General features: G+C 47.7%; 1 protein-coding gene across 3 annotated transcripts in view; it reads right to left on the bottom strand.

Annotated features, from left to right (window-relative positions):
• The window catches only part of SH3PXD2A (SH3 and PX domains 2A), a 272,105-nt gene that overhangs the window by 174,059 nt on the left and 77,116 nt on the right, over window positions 1–20,930 (bottom strand). For all 3 annotated transcript variants that reach the window (XM_055805638.1, XM_055805632.1, XM_055805652.1), the window contains exon 3: window positions 19,032–19,107. In XM_055805638.1, the coding sequence (XP_055661613.1) occupies window positions 19,032–19,107 (76 nt within the window). The remainder of the gene's footprint in view (window positions 1–19,031; window positions 19,108–20,930) is intronic.

Genomic DNA, 20,930 nt, shown 5'->3' on the forward strand with positions numbered 1-20,930 from the left:
AGGGAATTTAGCTAAGGCAATGGGTCGCATACCTGAAATCACAACACCAGCAGCTCACTTGATACAGGAGTTCAAGACCCCTCAGCAGAGCCACCGCCATTCAAAGACGTGCCACCAGGCATGAGGACCCTGGAGACAGGACTGGATACAGAAGGTCACTAAACACTGGTGCCATGCTGCAGTTCTGAATGACACAGGACAATGTATCAATGACAGTTCAAGGACTCACAGCTCTCATTCAGGTAAACTCCTGCAAGAGACCACAAGGAACTGAACCGAAGTTTCCCCATGTGCCAGCCTAATGACTCATCTGGAGATCGGCTGTTCTTTCTATCTCCAACAGCACTCAAGAATGAACTCTCCAGAAACCAGGGCTGGCCTTCCCTGAAGTTTTTACAGAAATAATTTGCCTAATTTCAGTTCAGATTTGGGTTTTAATCCCTTCCTCTCTCCCCATCAAATACCCAGTGTTCAGAGCAAACGTCCTAGTGTCAATTCATCTCCATTGCATATCTCCGAGACACACTTCTGCTTGGAAAATCCCAGGTTTTTTTTCAGTCCCACTGGAAAAGGGGCAAGAAAGAGATACTCAGAAAGGGTGAGAGAAAATAAACCAGAAAACTAACACTTCAGCTGGCACCAGAGATAAAGAAGGTGTTTCCAGGTAGCAGGAAAGGAAGCCAAAAAGATCCATGTCTCTGGGATCCCTTGACTGTTACTCAATGTCTCTTTAAGGCTGAAAGACTAAAGGAAAACAGGACTGCTTAAAGTAAAAATGAGAAATTGTATGACTGGAAACTATGAGTGCCCCTAGCCAAGCACCCAAAGGAACTGAGTAATGTTCATTAGTCAGTGACTTTATTGGTACTTGGGACTTTCGACTGCTGAGCAAGACTTAGACCAAAGAGATATTCTGGGGCATGCTACTCTATTTATGTTTGGACGGAATTCAGCCTCACCCTGCGTAATATTTTTCCATGCTGATTTGAGCAGAACGAGCTCTCACTTCTTCCCCAGGCAGGGTAAGAGTGGGTCCCTTCTCAGGATCAGCACAGTGGAAATGCAACTTCCCAGCCAGCGGCGTGACAGCAGGGGTGGGGGGGATGGCTGGAGAGTGGTCCTTCTGCAAGGAACCTGAAGGTATCTTCCAAAATATTTAAACCCAGAGCAGAAACCCACCATCCCAGATACTGTACAAACACAAGACTGTCCCTCCAGATTCAAAACACTAAGGTCCACTGCGGATTTGGAACAAGTTAATACATAGCAGAGAGGTACCGAGCACCTGAATTAACACTGAGCACCTGTGCAAAACAAAATCCAGGTCATACCTCAAAACTACCCGACTGCAAGAAACATGCAGCATTAAAGGCAGCCTGTTCAGCAGTGTGGCAATGCTGCACCTACCACAGCAGATTCAGATTCGACCGGTAGTAAAGTCCTGTGCATGAAGGCACAGGGATGGGGAGAGAAGGGAAATGGGACCAGTGCGGCCCAGTAGAGAAATTCCTCAGGCACCCAAGCGCCCACACCAGGCAGCAGAACCTCCCACTGGACTCATTTGCAAGATGCAGGAGAGAGCATTACCTGCTGTGTTACATAAAACTATGTTGTTGCAAATGGATTTGAAAGATTGGGTTTTTTCTTTGTAGAGAGGAGGAAATAAAAAGTATTTCTTGCCACTGCTACAATGACTCCTCTGTGACATGAGACCTTCTGAATGCAATATTCATACCTGTACGCTTCAAAGAGCACATTCAACTGAGGGACTGGTGTTGTGGTGACAAGAATTATACTGCTGCCACTTACAAATCAGAGGGGTGTTGTCCAGAAATCATGGGGTTTGAATTAAAAACCTAGAGTAGTTCAGGAAAACATTAGATCTTGAGAAGTTTCTGCTACTGGGTAGACTAAAATTCTTCTTTTTGAGACTGAGATCTTACAACTACAAACTACTGACCCTTCATATCCAACTGCTACCCACTCTGAATTAATCTTCATCACAATCTTTTCACAGTGTGGCTCTAAATAACTAAATCACAGAAATCAGCACTAGAAGGGAGCTCAAGAGACCAGCAAATCCATTACCCTGATTCATGGCATAATCAACTTTACCTATGGCACAACTGAAGAAGTTTGTTTAACTTGTGGTTATAGACCTCCAAAGATGGCGATTCCTCCCCTCCCCAGGCAGTCCAAATCCAAAATCACCTCTCCAATGCACTACGACAAGTAAGGAGGATGCACATTCAATATCTTTAGGACACAAAGAAAAGTTTACATCTGATTCACCACTGTTTCTCCCTTTCACCTGGTCAAAGCCCATGGTTGCAGTAATCTACCTTAGCAGACACTCAAATAATGACCAGTTCCAATGGCTTTGCTCTCCAAGGTGAACCCGATGTGATGAGGAAGGGACACAGCGAGAAGATGACCAACAGGGGGAAAAGGACTGTGCACAATAAGGCTGATGACTTGTTGAAGACCTTATCCAGAGTGCAGAGGAATTAAAAGGACTTCTCCCGTTCACTCACTGATGCTGTGGCAAGCCTTAGCTTACACATGCATCTTGAGCATTTCAGAAGTACGCACTTTCCAATCTTCTTGATTCCCCTTCTCTGACAGGACAGCCATCCGAATCCCAAGCAGATCCTTAAATCACTCTGATTCAATACACAAATCTTGTTTCAAGTACCTTCTTTTTCATGTTATTTACCCAGAAAAAGTAACAGATTAGTATTTTTCACAGGTGTTTCATTTGTAGTTCAGCAGGTGGGGTTTTTTTGTATTTATTTTGTTTTGGATGATGCTGTTTTCCACACTGTATATTTTAACTCACATTTTATTAATTTTTGTTCATGTGCCAAGAGGGCAAGACAGGTGCATTTCAGATATTGCATTGGAGTTTAATTAAATAACTATTATTTGAAAAAGAGGGCACTGAAATGACCTTTTTGAAAACACTCACAGAACAAAGAATCTTTCTTACTTCTGATATTTTTGAAGGCATACAGAACATTTTGTTTTTAATGACAAGCAGATCAATCCCCTGCAGTCAAATCTTCAGACAGCTCAGATGCCTGGGAGTGATTCAGGAGGGTCACTTCTGAGTCAGCTCAACAAGTCAGGTTGCTTTAGATCATCTTATAACCCCCAGGAAATCTGCATTAGTAACAAACCACAGAATAAACCTAGAGCCCCTGACGAACCCCAGGCGTTACAAATGACAAAAAGAAAAATTCTTTCTTGGCCCTTTCTAGGCACTGCAATAGGGAAACACTGCAGAAAGGGAAGCACACACTTCCGAATGAAAAAGCCATTAATGAGAGCAGAGTCTGGCCCTGGGACTGCCACGGTTCAGAACCAAACTGAGTGACATTGGAGCTGATGTCTCATTCCTATGAGTGAGAACCCAGCCTGGCTACACCACAAGATTAGAAACATATGCTGCATCAGTGAGCCTCTGGGGGACAGCAAACCGTTTCAGGCTATAGATGAGAGAAGGAAAGAAAGGAGCATGGCAGGGACAGTCCCTTCATCATGTCCTAGCATTGAGACACACCCAAAGGACTTCAGAAGCGGACACAAACACCCTTGCTGGCCACTCTGCAGCACCACAAGGACCTACATGTGGCTCATCCAGCTGAGAAAGCCAAGAAAAGCTGTGTCCTTGTGCTGGAGACAAGCTGCATGCAAGGACAGAAGCAAGAGACTGCAGTTAACGAGACTGAAGAGGATTACCCCCTCTCCCCAAGGACCCACGGGTAAATACAGGTTTTTCTGCAAGCACACTGACATTCTTGACACTCCAGCCAACCAATTTGAAACAGAAGTCAAATTTCCAAACACACACCAGGAACACACTGATACTTCAGAAAACAGGAGCTGGGGTCAGATGACACTTGTGCTCCTCTGAAAATTTCCTGCTGGAGCCTTTCACACTGTAAAACTATCCTGAAATAATTCGAACACTCCAGGCAGCAAAAGCCAGCTGCTTCCCCAGGTCAGCCTGAGAACTGCTCTTGAGACCCTTCGCTCGCTCACCCAAAACAATCACATGCTCTGGAAGGAGGCTTTTGCTGCCTTCCCCAAGATCCAGAAAAAGCTCAGTTTGTGATCCCCGTATGCCAGTGGGAGGTTCCTACAGCCTGTCTGCACCAGCCTCTGTTTGCATGAGGCTGTGTTTTATGAGCCTGAGAGCATTGCTTTGAAGGAGGATAAAATGGGAGTGAGAGACAGTAAATCGCTTGGGAAGAGCAGTACTTGGCTCTCCCTGATGCTCTCAGCTCTTTCAGTGTGGTACCAACGTCAAGAGAAACTGTGCCTTGGGCAACGTAATCTAAACCAGACTCTCGTGGGAAACAGTTGGGCACCGTCAGGAGGAGGGACCGGGCTCCCACCGCCTCCCCTCCTTCACACTGCACAAGCCACAGGTCACCCTCTATTACCCCAACAACTCCCTCAGCCCTTCAGTACCCAAATTCACATTCCCTCCTTGTACCCGCCACCCTCCTTGTCCTCAGAGGATGCAACAGTGAACCATCCTCTCTTAGTCATGCTACTGCACATGGCAGCAGCCAAGAAACAGTTCTTCCTTTGCAAAGAAACCACCTCAACATAATGTAGTAATTTTACTCCCTGGTAATTAAAAAGCTTAAGCTCCAACTCACGCTTCCAAGCATTTGCTCAGAAGGGAGGAAAACTAACAAAAACATTCAGAGCCATCACCAGAACCACCCCTGTGAAAGGCCTAATTCCCTATACTGCTTTAATTAAAGCGGATGAATAGCAGTCTCCTTGCCTAAAAACCTTTAAGAGAAATAAAGTCAATCTATAGGCTTATGAAAATAAAACAGGAGGAGGGAAACAAACACAAAACCCCTGCCAATTTTAGGGCTTACCAGAGGATTATAACATCTGGTCTCTCTTTTCAAAAGGAGTTGAACCGGGGAATGGACGGTACAGAGAGGACACAACCACCTCTCAGAGCCAGCATCGTGCGTGGGGAGCTGGCGATGGGAGAAGAGAGGCAGAAAGCTGCAGAGAGAGGCAACACCCATGCCTGCACGTTTTTGTCTTCACAGCTGTCTGGAGGAACGCTCCTTTCTGCTACAGCCACAGAACAAAGGATCTGATTTAACCGGGGAGGGGGGGGGGGGGGGGGACAGGGCCCAGGGGAGCAAATCCTAACAGATGATGAGTATAGCTGACCTCCAGCGAAACAAAGAACAACTTGCAAGGAATAATCTAATCCATAAGAGCAAAGTATTTATCATCACTGCTACAGCAAGAGACCACCCTGCTCCGGAGGACATCTACAAACAGATGTGAGCACGGAGGCTTTAAGCACACTAATAAAGACACCAGTCAGGCACAGGTAATTACAGAAGGACTTTAGCGCTGCAGTAATTTAATGCTACAAAATATTTTATAAATTTATTTTTCTAATGCCATGGGGAGATATGGCAGTTCCAGTTTGTCTCTCTTTGTCCTCAGTAAAAGAAGCACAGAGAGTCAGGGGTGGATTTGGACCCTCTACACCCCACCTGAGTCCCCAGATCTTCTGTTTCCCATTTGTAAAGCACCTCTGGCAGTGGAGAAAACTAGGATGAGTCTTGGGCAGAATTAATGAGTAAACATGAGCTTAACTGATGATTCCCAAGATCATACCCTATGGCTGGGGGACACAGAAATTGAAACCAAGTGTGCTCCAGCCCCATGCCAGCCCCATTCACCTGCTCTCACATGCTTTGGGTAAGTCCACATGTGGTGATGGGTGCAGGACATCATCTCCAGTGCTTTACAGGAGCGGTATGGACACATGCCCGGTGGGCACATGTAGAATTAACCAAACTTGACTGTTTTTCCACTTGGGCCAGAGAAAATTAAAACCTTGTGAAAGTCCCTTTGTCTTAGAAAGAAAGCAAATTTACTTTGCTTAGCTTTATTACATCTTAGCCTTCTTATCAGTTTGATTTCATTCTTAAGTAAATTTAAACCCCAGTGTCACATAATCTGGCAGCAACAGTGATAGGCTTTATACAGAAAAACACAGGGAAAGGGTTCTCAAAAGCACTCAGACCTGCTGTGACTGCTCCTGCTGAAGTCAACAGTAAATGCAATGATACCACAGGGAGCAGAGCTCAAGGCTGAGGAGGCTTGGCGCTACGGAAACTTATGGGTGGGATTTTCAATCTCTTCAAAAACGATTACTAATAACAAAGTAAATTAAAACTAAAGAGCTAAGTTGTGACCCTGAAAATATTTACATATGTGCCTAGCTCGCACCTTGTAAGTAATTACAGGGGGGGCTGATTTCTGTCGCTTTCTCTAATGTAAGCCAGGAATAAGGGTCCGGATGCATGTGGAAAACCTTGGCTCACAGAGAGGGTCAGCTACAGGGATTTTGGTGGAATTACTCATGCTCTGCAGAGCTTTTGAGCACAGGCATGCACACAGCAAGACTCCTTAGAAACACCAGGATCTTCCTAAACCCACAGCCACACTGACATGTAAATACACTGACTGTAAAATGGGACTTTTCTGGTTATGATGGTGATGGATATCTGCAGAAACAGCATTAAAATCCATTCACTTCTAACTGACCATAGTAAAACCTGGATCAGAAAGTGAGAGTTAGTTAAGAAAAACTGGGGGAGGAAAACTTTTTTATTATTTGTGTGGATCTGACACAGTGGCATGAATTAACCTAACTTCAAAGGATAAAGCATCATCATTACAAAGCACTGCATCAAGTATAATAATTTCCAGGCTATTATGCAAACCCAATTGAAATAATATTATGGGTACAAGATTATTCTAGTTCCCTATTAATCCCAAAAGGAAGAGGGATGTGACTTACGTTCTCATCCCGACAAATCATCTCAAGACACTGCTGAATCATACATGCTTGAAGCTTAAGAGGAAATAAGTAAAAATGTTAAGCTTTTATTACTAAGTTTGAGGATTCGTTAATGAGAATGTAAAACTAAGCCTCATTTAAATCCCCTCATTGTTCCTGACATAAATCCTTAGATTGTGTAGTTACTCTGGAATGGAGAAAGAAAAGAGCTAGGGAAGGTCACCTTCCCAGCTATTCATTTCCAGGCAGTTTCACTCCCAGGTACCTGCACAATACAGCAGTCTTCACTGCAAGCGTTTTGGTGGAAATGCTTTACTTGCATAAAGGCTGCAACTGTTCCCACTGCACTGAAGCCATAAAACTATTGCAATTGAACCAAAACTTGATAACAGCTTAATGGCATAAAGCGATGTTTGGGCTAAATTGAACCTGACCATATCACTCTGAAGTTCTTTGCCAAGTTAAAAGGCTTTTATTTATATTCTTTACTTACATCCAAGAGACTTTGACATATTTTAACTCACCTGCCTTCCTTGTCTTCTTAACCTTGGTCCCTTTCCAAGAAAAAAGATGTCATCTGACCACGGATGGGGTTTGATTTCCAGCAGCAGAATTAACCCACAACACAAATCCCTCGTGTTTATTCAGTGAGTGATGGTGCATGTCCTGGGGAGTGAGCTTAGCCAATATTCCTTGATGAAAGAGGTGGAGGGGGACAGGCTAGAGGTACCTCTGTTACCACATCACCCACTTGCATGAAACAAATCCCTGAGTTGTACCTATTCCAACTCTTCTGGTTTCATAGACAGTATGGGGAGAGCAGAATACACTGAGACCCACCAGTAGATCAGTGTCACTATTACTGGGACTTGCTGAATCTCCTTACATACGGGTCACCTCATGTTGACGCAACCGTGGCAGACTGCTGTACTGCAGAAACATGGCTTAGACAGTGCAATCCTGGTTACAAACACAGACTAATTGGACCTCAGGCAAAGCACGCAGCAGCCTTCCCTCCACCCGCTGAGTACACACAGGAGGGACTTCGGAGCTGCTCCAGCGGTCAGATACTGTGTCAAATGTACACAGCATCTGCATGGCACTGCACCAGACACCCCAACTGAGGAGGGTTAGTGAAAGGACAAACAAACAGCATTTACAGCCAGAGAGCATCAATTCACCCTCTCTTTGACAGGGCTGGAAAAAATAAGTTTTGTCTAGGGTGAGGGAAAGGAATTGAAAACCAGGATTATATCAGGCTGAACAATGCTATGATCAAAGAAGAATCTTTTCCCTACCTCTGAAGGTCCTTTTTTGACCTGTGTACGAGGGTCTTTTTCAATCAGGTCTAGCAAGTGCCACCTCTGCACACAACGTGGCTCGCATCTGCTCCAAACCTGGCTGGTAATGGGTGTATGATATGGTGGCATAACACGAGGCGCTGCAGTCCCCAAATCCTGGACACCTCATTTTCCTGCAGCAGCACTACCCTGAAAGCTTTGTGCCTTCATTTCCCCAAATCCCTTCCCAAGGCTGTTCTCGGGAAGGAGCAGGAATGCACCTCGCTAGCTTGACTTTGTTAGAGCAAGACCAAGCAGGAGGAAGAGAGGCCCATGCAGGTGGTTCAAGCAAGCTTGTGGCAGCCCAGCAGCACATCCCTGGCAGTGGGATGCAGCAGGGGGGTCAAGCAGGGCAGTATCACACTCCAGCAGAGCAGCTTTTGCTTGGTGGAGAGTGTGTTCCTTCCAGCTGCAGGCAGCCCACCGGTGGCTCTCCCCTCCCCTGTCACCACGTACCAAAGCCAGCAGCAAGCAACCCCTTCTTCTCCAGCCCCTGAGAGAAGGGGGTGGCTGGGACATTGTGCAAAAGTAAATATTTATGTAGCCAGGGCCTTCCTTCCCCTGCCCTGTATTTTCTCGCCCTTCTTAAAATGTTACAGATCAGCTGTTTTCATAATTGTGCAGGAAATGAGTTCCCTGCTGGCTGGCAGCTTAACACCCGTGCGTGCTGGGTCTACTGTGGCTGCACCGCTCATCCCTGCTGCCAGCTCCTGCATCCACCCAGCATCTTCAGAGCGTGGATTTTGGCCAGGTGGGAGACAGGATAGTCAGGGACATGCGCAGAGAACTTCCTCACTACAGTAGTCCTTCTCACATCTGCAGCTTAGAGGAACCCCTATCCCTTGGTCCATGGGTCAGATCAGGATCCCGGGAGACCCGACACTCTGTTTATGCCACTTCAGAGCAAACATCCAAACCAGACTAACACAGCTTCCTGCCTGCACGCAGCAGCGAGCGCTCTCAGGAAATTCAGGCATATTTCAAGCTTGCGACTTTTTCTTTGTTCTTCAGACAAAGCCCCGTTCACTGGAGATGTTGCTAAAAGGATTATTATCTGTAGAAGACTTCTCTTCCCAAGAGGAAATCTGCTAAACACACAAGTCTGCATCTGCTCTGTTTTGTAGGAGCTGAGATTAAGACAGGAATATTTTTCCTTCTGCTCCCCGCATCTAATGACTTAAATAGACCAGTGGTGACGACACAGCCTAGAGGGAATAGGCACAAAGGCCTTTACCCTGTACTCTGGCCTGATGGTTCTGCTGCTTGCCTGAGAGGGTACTAAGCTAACTTGCGCTCAGTGGGAAGAGTTGGAAGGATCTGGTGGGAATCACATCTAACGGTGCACTCAGTGAGACCTGCCCACCAGCCCGAACACCTCCAATAAAACCCCAGCAAAGGCCAAACCAGACTGTAAACGTTCTGCTTGTTCCGGGCTAGCCCTGTGCTGTTCAGAGCGCTGAATACAAGAAGAAACCTGCAAGTCTGAACTTGCCAATGCTTAGGATGTAAAAGCAGAAGGAACGCAATTTTCTACTCTTTATTTAGAGGTGGCAAAATCCTGATAGAAAATGACATGGTGAAAGTGTTTAACTTCAGACCCAAGGAAATTTGAGAGCAAACATTAATTACCTCCATCCTGAGTACAAGCCTGGGGCCTGTATTAGCACCTTTCTGAATGGGAGAAGCTCAAGAGGGTTGAATTTCCCACTTCTAGGACTTAACTTTATTTTCCTCATCTACCTTCCCTTGGCTTCCCCTTTCTAATCCCCGTGTTACTTCCCTCTCTTCACCTCAGCTTTCCCATTAAACATGACTACAACTCTAAAAAATATCACAGGGGGGCAGACACTGCCATGGGTTATTTCATTATAGTGGAAATAGATTCAGTTTGGCAAATCCCTGCCCGCAGTATCCCCTCACTCTGCTCCTGAGTATAAAGATCCCCTTATGAGTAAGGACAAATGTGTTCACTAGAGCCTGAAAATAGCTGCATTGTGGAGCAGGGAGGTCTGCAAACACACCGTGCTTAAGAACATCAGCACCCAAAAAGCTTAATAGATAGAGAAAGTAAAGTTGGAGAAATCACTTGCGATCAGGCAGCAAATTCCCAGGTTCATTGTTTCCAATCCACAGGAAAAAAATAATCCGAACCTATTTTAGGCATGTGAGTATATAAATAAATCAGCTGGTCCAGCCAAAAGGCAATGGGGGCTGAAAACAGATTCAGAGGTCTAGACTATTACTTCGCTGTGAATCTCTGCTGGGCTCTGCTCTCCTCTATTGCCCAGGCAGCTTAAATCTCAATGCAACAAACACAGATCAGGCAGAGAAGTAACATCCAGAGGGGCTATCTAGAGCCTGTGGGGCTGCAAAGCCATCCGAGCCCCTGCAAGCTTGACTCCCACGTAAAAAAGCACTTTCATTATATGGGCCATTTGTTGATGGATTGTGGGAAAAAGTCAGATTTCAACCCAGAGACGAAGACAAGCAAACCCTTATATAAAGCCACCCTCTCCCCAGCCTGTGGGTTGAATGCAGAATGCTCTCAGACTTGCTACATACCACCCACTTTAGATTACAGACTTGCAGAGTTATTTTTAAAAAGTAATTATAGTAGTAGAGGGCACACTCATCTGGAACGGCTGCCTGAGGAAACGAGAAGCCCAATGCAGCTCAAACTGCTTTTCAAGTCTATAACCGTGTTTATTTATTGCCTTTAAAAACAAAAATCAAAATCCAACTAATTTCTGAGTTAAAATATCTGTATATTTCCCCAAGGAGTCCAAGCAGCTATACTGCACTGAAAACCTGCCCTGGCCTTTTTGGTCTAGCATCCAGCACCAAAAAAAAATAAAAAAATAATCCCCATTAGCTCTGGCTTCAAGCAAACCAAAACCAAAACCCCTTTCCATTCCTTGTTTTCCCTTGAAATTGTGGCTTGATCATTAGAAAACGCTCATCAGGAGACTCCAATGGTCTAATGAGAGGCACATCACATTCTGCATATGCTGATTTCTGCCCAGAGGTGGTTTCTGGCTGAGCAACACACCAGCTCTTAACCCATGTGAGAGGAGCAGGTACAAGCCCCAGCAAAATATTCTGTAGGTTTTTCCTACTCCAGTCCCTCATTTCAGCTGCCAGATGGTGGGTTTTGGATGCTAAGAAAGGACTTAGAAGAGACTGAAAGAGAGGAAAGAGGTCCAGGTACTTGGGCAGATGCCAGTATCGTTATTTTTTTCCCCCCTTTTTCTTCCTTTTGCCATGAAACCAGGCCTTTGGCTTACACCCTATTAATGCCTGAAGACCTCCAGAAGGCTTGACGCCGCCTGTGAAACAGGCTCAGCATGCAAAGCCAAAAGCCCCCCTGCACCCCACTACATGGGGCTCGCTGCAGCCCCTTCCTCAGTGGGCAGCTCTGAAAGCTGGCAGTCGCTGGCAGCTGCCTTTTCCGCAGCTTCTTCAATAGGAAGCAGCCTAAGGGCATCCTATGACCTCACACTTGACGACTTTGTCTTTCAACCAGAAAAGACTTAAACCCTAAAAATATCTCCACGGAGCCTGAAGAAAATAATATGCCTGCCTGACCCCCTCGAAATCATCAATCCTCCTGCTGCCCCACCAAGGAACAGCCGCTTCCTCCCGGCAGCCCCTGCTTTCCCTTCAAGCCTGGAGCCGACAGGAAATCCATTCTCCTCTTGTGAGAGACAGGAGATGAATTTTCCACAATAGCTCTCCCAGCAAGGCAGAAAATAGAAAGAAACAATAGAAACTTCTTTCTCAAACAAAGACGCTGCTGAAGAGCAGCTCACCAGAAGCTCAGCATCACCCAAGTCCTAAATAAGTTGCAGTGGAAACAAGCCAAGGACCTGTTAGCCGTTTTGCTAACACACTACCCTGGCTCAAATATAAGTTCATTTTAAACCTAGAGGCACTCTCCCCTTTCAAAGAACAGGCAGGAAAACTGAAAACGTGTACATTAGAAGGAAATTATATTGCATTATAGAGTGGCCCCCCAAAAGCTCTCTGTAGCTGTTCAAGCCCCCAGCATCCCATGCACAGTGCCATGGACCACCTCCCCACCTCCTGGCAGCCCCTCTGAGGTGGGGACAGGGGATGGTGATGGTGATTTACAGCAGGTGGGTGGGAAGGGGATAGGGGGGCAGAGGTCCTTTTTCTCCATCTAAGAAATTCTGCCATTCCATATTCAGAAAAGCACAGTACAATATCTTGGTTATTTGTGTTAAGACAGGTAAGGCTGAGCAAACCAGACACCTGAGACTCTTCTCTGTGTGTGTGTGTGCCTATCACACCTGCAAGACTACCCCTGCGTATTGAAAGAACACAGTTTAAGGTAACTTAATTCATATTATTTTAATCTAAAAAGTAAGATATAACTGGGTCTAAGATAAAGATAATTTTTAACCTCTAAGCTACTTCTTGACTGGCTCTGAACTGCTGCAACACTGTTTGTTTCTGTGTAGGTCAGGAATTCTGAATGACTCCAAAGAAAAGTTATAATCACTTAGTAACACCTTGTTGCCCTGGCACAGAGCGCTGCAGGGCAAGACAATAAAAAATGGAAAAGAAGTTTGAAATTAAATATTTTTGCACACAAAATCCAGCTAAAAATAAGGACAGGGAACGCTTTTCCTTTTAAATGTCCTGCTAGCAACCACCTCTCCAAAGGAGAATACAGCCTACAGTAAGAGTATCTCCGAGATTTCCAAGGGTACTCCTCAGCCAGTGTGCTCCTTTACAGTCACCGTGCCCCCTGCCTCCCCAGGTGGGCAGAATAAACGTCGAAAACACCTCGCAAGCACTGACCAGTGCCGGAACACAGCACCTTTGACAAAATTACACATGGCCACGTCCTAATTTTGCTGATCCTGGTCTCAACACAGGTGGAATGGGATCTGCTGGATCTGAAGGTCACCACAGTGCTGGTTGTTAGGATGAGCCTGCCATCCCTGCTTCTGCTCAAGCATAACTGCCCAAGATCTCTGAACAAAATGCAGTTTCTCCTCCAGCCCAGAGCAAAAACGAAAGGAGCAAAGCTGGAATATACACAACCAAAGGAAAAAAAAACCTGCTCTCATCACCATGGATGAAATCCTGCTGTTGCAAACCTGCTCAAGCTTTTCTGCTCGGCTTCCTTTTCCCCAAAGACAGCACTGGAAAGGGGCGGGGGGGGGGTGGGGGGGGTGGGGGGGGGTGGGCAGAAAAAACCCAACACACCAAGCCAAACCCAAAAAGCAGACATATCCACCTGGGATGCAGTTCATCGGCAGATCTCCTTCCCCACTGCGGCCTGCGAGCAGCAGAAACAGAGGCGAGGAAGGTCCCGGCCAGCGTTGGGGAGAGGTTATTCCCCATCCTCCTGCATTGTGCAAAATGGGGAGGCTCCCAGCCGCCACCAGCACTCCCCGCCTGCCAGCACCCCTCGCCAGCCCCAGGTATCTGGGCGGTGCTGGGATGGCCTCCCACACCCTCTGCAACCGCACCTCTCCCTTCTCCCAGCCCTCCTGACTCACACACGGGACTAGACTCGGCTGGGGCTTGCACCCCCGGCTCCCACTTGGCTGGGGGAACAGCCTGCAGCACACCTCGGGCAGGGGAGGAGGAGAGGCTGGGGTTTCTCTGGGAAACTGGGAGCCTTGCCCAGAGATTAAAGTCGGGCAAAGCCCTCCTGGCACAGAGCAGCTCCCCCCGCTCCCCTCCCACCATCGCTGGCACCAGCCACATGCTGCAGCTCAGGAGCAAAAACGGGGGCCAAACCTTGCTCTACCTGCAAGGATATTCCAGCCACCCTGTGTGTGCTGCCTGTCCTTAAAATGCCTCAGCAGGGGCACCGAGTGTTCCCACTGCCTCAGGGCCGAGGAAAGAGAAAGTCCCAGTGACCCCTTTCAGATGGTCCTGGGGTGTTTCTCTTCTCCGGGGGGTGGGGCAGGGGAAAGCAGGTCACCGGGGCACAGCAGGCCAGACAACGGCTCATTGACATCTCATCCATCATGCTGGCATCCCTCCTGGTGCCCCAGGACACAGCCACCAAGCTCCGCTGGTAGCACGTGCCATGAAAAGTATGGTTTCCTCTTTCCTTACCCTGATCAAGGAAGGAGAAAAATCTGAGTGGGAAAGAAAGGAAAAGAAAAGGTGCCTTTCTGGCAGAGGCTCCCAAGCATTCGAGGCAGGGACTGGAGCCAGGCCAGGGTGTTGCTTCTGCACTTGCCTGAGTGAGCTGGTAGGGCAGCCTGCACCAGCCCCCCTGGTCCCCTGCGATGGGACTCAGCATCCCAAGGGTAAGGAAAACCAGACAAAGCAGTCTCCTTGAGCAGAACGTCTCCCTCTCCAGGCAGCAGGGAAGCTGCAGAGCAGGCATCCCGTAAGGATCTTCCCCTTCCAGAACAGTTTATGGCAAAAATGTCCTGTGTTTTTTCAGTAGAGCTCAAAACTGCTTTGAAGTCCAGGCAGGGACCAAGCTGGAATCTGAGTAGAAAGTGCAAGGGGCTGCCATCATCAGTGCCCAGCCCTCCATGCCATGGAAAGCCCAAGCCTCTCTCCACGGCAGGGATCTGCAGCCCAGTAGCCAGCATGACAGGATGATTTTATGCTGTGCAGTGTATTTTCCCCAAGGCCACCCTCTGGAAGACACAGTGGAGCAAGAAGAGCTGACATCCCTCCAACTTTGGCTTTGTGTCCAGATGGCTCTTCCATTTAGTGCCAAAAGAAATGAAAAACAATGCAAGCCCTGAAGTCTTGAGTCAACCACTGCAAAACTGTTAATCCCAGAGTTGCATTGCCCTGTCTCTGCCATTTGTATTTGCTGCCATGTTCTCCAGAAGCTCAGCAGTCCACTCTTCTCCTTCCAGCAGAAGTTCTTTCATTATTCACCTTAAGATCCCTGAAATAGGGAGCCCAAATCCATAACATCTTCTCGCTGCTGATGCAGATATAGAAGTATCTGACAGGGAGGGAGCAAAGCTTCAAGTCCACACTCCAAAGATCACTCTTCAGATATGCAGCAGGAAAGGTGATGGAGAAATCAGTGCATTGCAAATGGGCTCAACCAGCAGCCACACTGGTACAGCCAAACAGCTCTTTCCATCTGTGTCTTCTTACAGTGACAAACCGTCTTTGGTCTAGAAAGGTTTTTTTGCAGCAAATTTTATTCTCACTCTTCCAGAGTCTCTCTCCATACTCTCACACAAAAAATTCATACCATCAACTACAAAAATGGTCTCTGACCACCCCAGAAAAATAGGTTTCTTACACGGTTTTGTTCTGCCTCACCTCCCAAGATGCAGACTTTTCCAACAGTAAAAAGGGAAATCAGAGAGAAGAAAGGGAAAAGTCATGGGAAGAAGATAAAATGGGGAAAGGGAAGGAAAAATAGCAGGTTTTCCTTCTCTGTATGGTTAAAAGAAAAAAACTCACAGAAAAATTGAGGGCAGGGGAGTGACTCTCAAAAAGTAAAACAAAACTTCAAAGTTATCCACAGGACATCTTTTACAGGACTACCTGAAACTGCTTATTATTTCCTTGCTCCTCTCCATGGCACTGAAAGCTGTAGAGTCCTTACTTGTGTAAGAGCAAAGAAGGGGAAAAATATATATGAAGAAAAAAATTTGATAAAAATAAGATAAAGGTGTCTAGAGGAAAGAAAAACTGCACTTTTGTCCTGTTGGACCCAGTACGGTCTCTCCTTGGAGGGCAAGGCTCTGAACTTGCAAAAATCACAGCCAACACATTACAAGTCAGCAAAGCAGCAGCCATTTTCACCCAGGTGGAGAAGAAACCTGCAGTGAAACACCTTCTAGTACCCAAGGAATCCGTGATCTGTTCAGACAGTGGGAGGGACGGAGATGTACAGCTGGGAGCTGAACAGGGCAGCGGGACACCTTTTGCTTTCCTCACAAATCAGGATCATGCACCACCATCCCTGCTTTGTGCAGGGTAAGCTGAGACACAGCGTGACTGTGCCTAAGGAACAGGACCTGGACTGTCTAGCCTCTTGCTCCAGATGCGTAGCTGACTGGTGCTCCTGATCCTACTGGCATGACAGCTGAGCACACACTAGCCCTTTCCCTGTGGGAAGGAGATGCCGGAGCTTGTTTTCACCCAATGAGACCCTCTGTACACCCTTTCTGCCACCCAGATGATCGTGGATAGACCAGGCAGGTGTCCCAATGGCCATTCATCTCTTGGTTTAGACATCTTCTCCTCTCCCTCTCCATGCCAGAAACAGACTCATTGTCTTGGATCCCCCAACCCTTGCTGCGACTGCTAAACAGTCAGGGTATAGAGAGGGAGATACTGCACCCCTCCTTTGGGACCCACAACAGGCCACCCCCAGGGCCACGTGGCCCTCTGGCCCAATCTGCTGCAGCCATGCTCAGTTCTTCCTTTCCAGCCCTTCGCTGATTCAGGTACCACCACCACCCACTTCTGCCTATGGAGCAGTGGCTGCACGGGCTGCTGCTGCAGCTGCACCACACTACGGGTGACCTGCCAGCAAGTCCCACACGCACCCTCAGCCACGGCAAAGTGACCTGCGAAGGTGGCTCCTCAGCTCCCTGGCTCAGATCATGCCTTTATTTCAGGAGAGCACTACAGTGTTGCGGACAAGCAGGAAGTCATGGGCTGGCACACATCAGCTTCCTAAACCAGACCTGATGGGGGGAAGATGCCCGAGCCTGCAAGTGTCACGGGCAAACCCCAGGCACTCAGAACCCAGCAAGCAGAGTCATTCCAGCTTGGTTGAATCAGGCCCATAATAAGCAAGCAAGATCATAACATCTTCATAAAAGTAGGATTTAAGCACAAACATCTGCCCTGCTGTTTTTTAATTAAGGGAGTTTATAGCTAGGTATTCATTTCAGTAATCCATGGCTCCAGCTGCAGAAATGCCATGCGTATTCTAATTATGGCAGCTAGTTTATTTAACAGAGTTTGACACTGTTTGACATTTAGCTGAGTCACCTTGTTCCCAAGTAAAGCAACAAGGGCTTTTCAGCAGTTCAACAATAAAGAGGCAGAGATTCGATATCAAAAGTAGAGCATATATCACAGAAATTTTAAATTAAATACAGCTGAAGAGTATTCTGTTCTGGCAGCTTCTCTCTTTGGGACGCTAAGTCAACCCAAATGTTTTCCAGATATAACTCTTCCCTTCAACGACATGCAGCAGTACCATCTCCCTCATGTTCTTGGAGGGTGGGAAGGGTAGGAAGTGTTGTAATGGGCATATGGGATGTATCTCATCCTCCGCAAGTATCACCCAGCTGTATATCAGGACATGCATCACAGGCTGAGTGAGCATCAGTCACCTGCATTCAGCCAGCATTTTTCTAGGACAAAGTAAAAGAAACGGGCCATTCATGGTCAATACAGGAGGAGCAACTGTTACCTGCAGACAAGAGATTTTCCTACAGTGCCTCACCTAAAGCCATTTGCACTCCTACACAGTGCTTTTCAAGGACCTCAAAATGCTTTCCAGCAAGAAAGGCAGGCCAACAATATCCATCCTCATCATACAGAGGTTTCACAACGGAACTTCTTTATGAGTTTGTCGGTGGCACAGCTGGAAAGAGAGCCCAGCTTGGACTCCTCACCCCCAGGTTGGAAATGGAGGGCAACACCACCTCCCCCTGGCTGCAGGTCTGGCTGCAGCACAGAGCATGGCAGTCCTGGGGCTGTCTGCTAGAAGATCTGCAGAGGCTGCCAGGCTGCCGCGCTGCCCTACTGCAGCTCTGATGCTTGTGTCACGTATTTGCACTGCTAGTTTCCAAGTCCCTGCTTCCCCACATATTTGCACTGCTAGTTTCCAAGTCCCTGCTTCCCCACATATTTGCACTGCTAGTTTCCAAGTCCCTGCTTCCCCACCAGTCGTGGAGCTGTGCTCACCACACATCTGGAGCAGCTGCTCTGCCTGCAAACGATGTCAGGGACCGCAGCATGCTCCTGGAGAGTCCTAAGCCCCCCCATCCCAGCCTCTCTTTACAGACCCTTTGGGGAAGAGCTGGGATCTCCTTTTTATAGTTAAGGGCAGAACAGACCTTTTAACAGGCTGAAAATACTCCATTTATTCTGGCAGGCAGTGCAGTGAGCCGAACTTTAAACCAACAGCCAGAATCATGCAGTCAGACAATAGAGAGCTGGCCTGAGCGTGCATTTCCAAGAGCATGCTGCGGTCTGGCTCATCTCCCCGATGCCATCCCTGCCGTAAGAAGCTGTGTGGAAGTGTGTGCCATTACCCTGAGGAGATAATATCCATCATGTACCGGCTCTCTCTGAAAGCTGTCAGAGGGACAGTGGCTCAAGGCCAAAGAGATATTTATTTATCTTTTTGGCCAGCACTGCAGAAATCCCTGTTTGCATTTAACCTTCTTTCAGTTTCCTTTATATCCCAGTGGCAGCTCTAATTATTCATTCCTCATTGTACAGTAACAGTGCCTGCAGAGCCATAGCATCCAGAAATGAAGATGACAGTGCCTCTAGTCTCCAGTGGCCTCCCAGCTGGTGGCCCAGGCTCAGGCTGCCTGGTGGCACCCCACAGGCACAGCCCCCAGAAGCCATCGAATGCCTTTTGTGTGGCAGGGCACGAGCCAACCTGAACCTGAACAGCTGATGCAAGATCCCCTGGGAGCCCTAAACACTATGTCGGTTATTTTAGGAGGAAGGGGAGGTCTGGTATCACAAGGCCGCATGTACGAGCTCCCAGGGAAAAGGCATTTGTAAGAGTGGTCACAAAAAGTACTAGAGATGGTGGCTGGGGATCTGCAGTCCCCAACTGTTCTCACCCATCTTATTTAGGGCTTTCCCCACAGCATTACCTGGTAGAAAAGGGATGATTCTTTGCTTGGGGTCTTTCTGGCCTCCTTCAATAGGGAACTTGTCCAGAAGCTGCATCTGCAAAAGAAACAGAACAAATTTCTCAGGGGGGAAACACAGACTGGCCGCATAGGGACCAGGGGATCTCTTGGCCTGTGTGTGGTTTCAGAGAGGATTAGCAAAGCAAAGCAACTGCAGGAATTGCTCTGCCTCGTTGCAGGGCAGCTTGTGCATAAAAAGGTGCGATACAGTTCACTCCAAGAAAGGGAGGGCAAAGTTTCTGGCAGCACAGAGGAGCTGGGACAGGGCCCAGGCAGACATCTGAGCCTGGCCTTGCTGCCGTTCTAAAATTAGGCTCTCATTATTCCTCACAAAACACACGCCTTGTCTCTAATCCACAGCCTGCCCGCGTTGGTGGAGACACAGTTTTTACCCGTCCGTGTGACAGACCACCCGCCTGGCTAAAAATGCTGTTCAAGCAATCGGATTAAAGCATATTTAATAAAACACCCACTCTGCTTTCTTGCTGGCAAGGCACTGCCCACTGCCCTGGGTCCGGTAAGAGTGCTCCTGCTTTCCCAGGGGGAGAGAGGTGGGTTTGGGGGGAATAGCCTCCACTGCAGTCCCTGCATGGAGGACAGCAGCAGAGAAAGGGCAGCAGGGAGGAAGGCCTCGGAGAGCAGAGCATCCCAGAGAACACCACCACCGATGGCCAGCAAGTGCAGCTCAAGGTGAGTGTGCTCTTAGCACATGACGAGAACCTGTTAGCACACAGTTACGGACCACCCGAGCCAGAGTTTCACCCACAGCAGCTAAGATCTTGCCCCACCAGCTCCGAAAACCTGCCCACCACAACCACCTGTTTTTAACACACCCCTAAGGGCCAACCAGGCTCAGGACCCTCTGGTACCGCAAACCTGCCACCAGCCTTCAACCTGAGGAGCTCAAAGGAATATTGATGGCTACGGCCAGCTTGCACAGCGGAGCAGACTGCTGACCACCAGTGACTTTCTAAGGAAACAAACCTAGGAAAGCAGTATGCTGACATGCTGATCCTTGAATGAGTCCCTACAGTTTCTCTTTGGGTGACGAGCCTGGATGGACCAGTGCCACTAAGGCTGAACTGCAGCCAGAAGGCCATGCACAACCTCAGCCAGAAAGGAGAGGAGCACTTGCTCCAATGGCATCATGAACCTGCCCAAGAGAGACCATCCCCAGCCCTGAAAACTCCAGAGCCTCTCACCCCTCCCATTCACCCCCTGCACCCTTTCACTGTCATTCAGCCCATGGTAGAACCAAGACAAATACCCAAATCTTCATATTCTGTTTTATTTTCTCCCACACTTCAGATGTACAATGCAATGGTCTATGTCCCTGTTGATCCTACACAGAAGCCCTGGCTCCCCTGGGCTGGAGGAACACCAAAGCTCCTGCTAACGTGGTGAAACGTTTCCAACAGACTAGAAGAGATGTCTTTCAACACACAGTCCACAGGCCCTGTGGCCTCTGAGGAAGGTAAGGAAGGAAAGAAAGAGGTCCTGTTACTTGACCTTGCAGGACCCCTATCTCCTCACCTGAACTGGATCTACAGCTCAACACAAATACCTAAAGTGGCAGCAAAAGCTGCATGTGGAGGGGCTCATCAATCAGCATTTAACCTCAGCAGCGCTACCTGGCCAACAGTGAGGGGGGGGGGGGGGGGGTGTTAACAGTGCCTTTGCTAGCTCAACAGATTTCCTTTTAAAATATTTTTTTGCTAACATGGGGGAAAAAACAGTCAGATTTTTTTTTTTTTTACTGTTTTTGTTTTAAGCACACAGAATCATTCTCCTCTTCCACCACACAGAACATCTCCAGCATTTTCACCATATGGTACAGCAAACCAAAGATCAAGAGGAAAC

Source organism: Falco peregrinus, chromosome 1, assembly GCF_023634155.1.
Source record: "Falco peregrinus isolate bFalPer1 chromosome 1, bFalPer1.pri, whole genome shotgun sequence".
NCBI classification, from domain to species: Eukaryota; Metazoa; Chordata; class Aves; order Falconiformes; family Falconidae; genus Falco; species Falco peregrinus.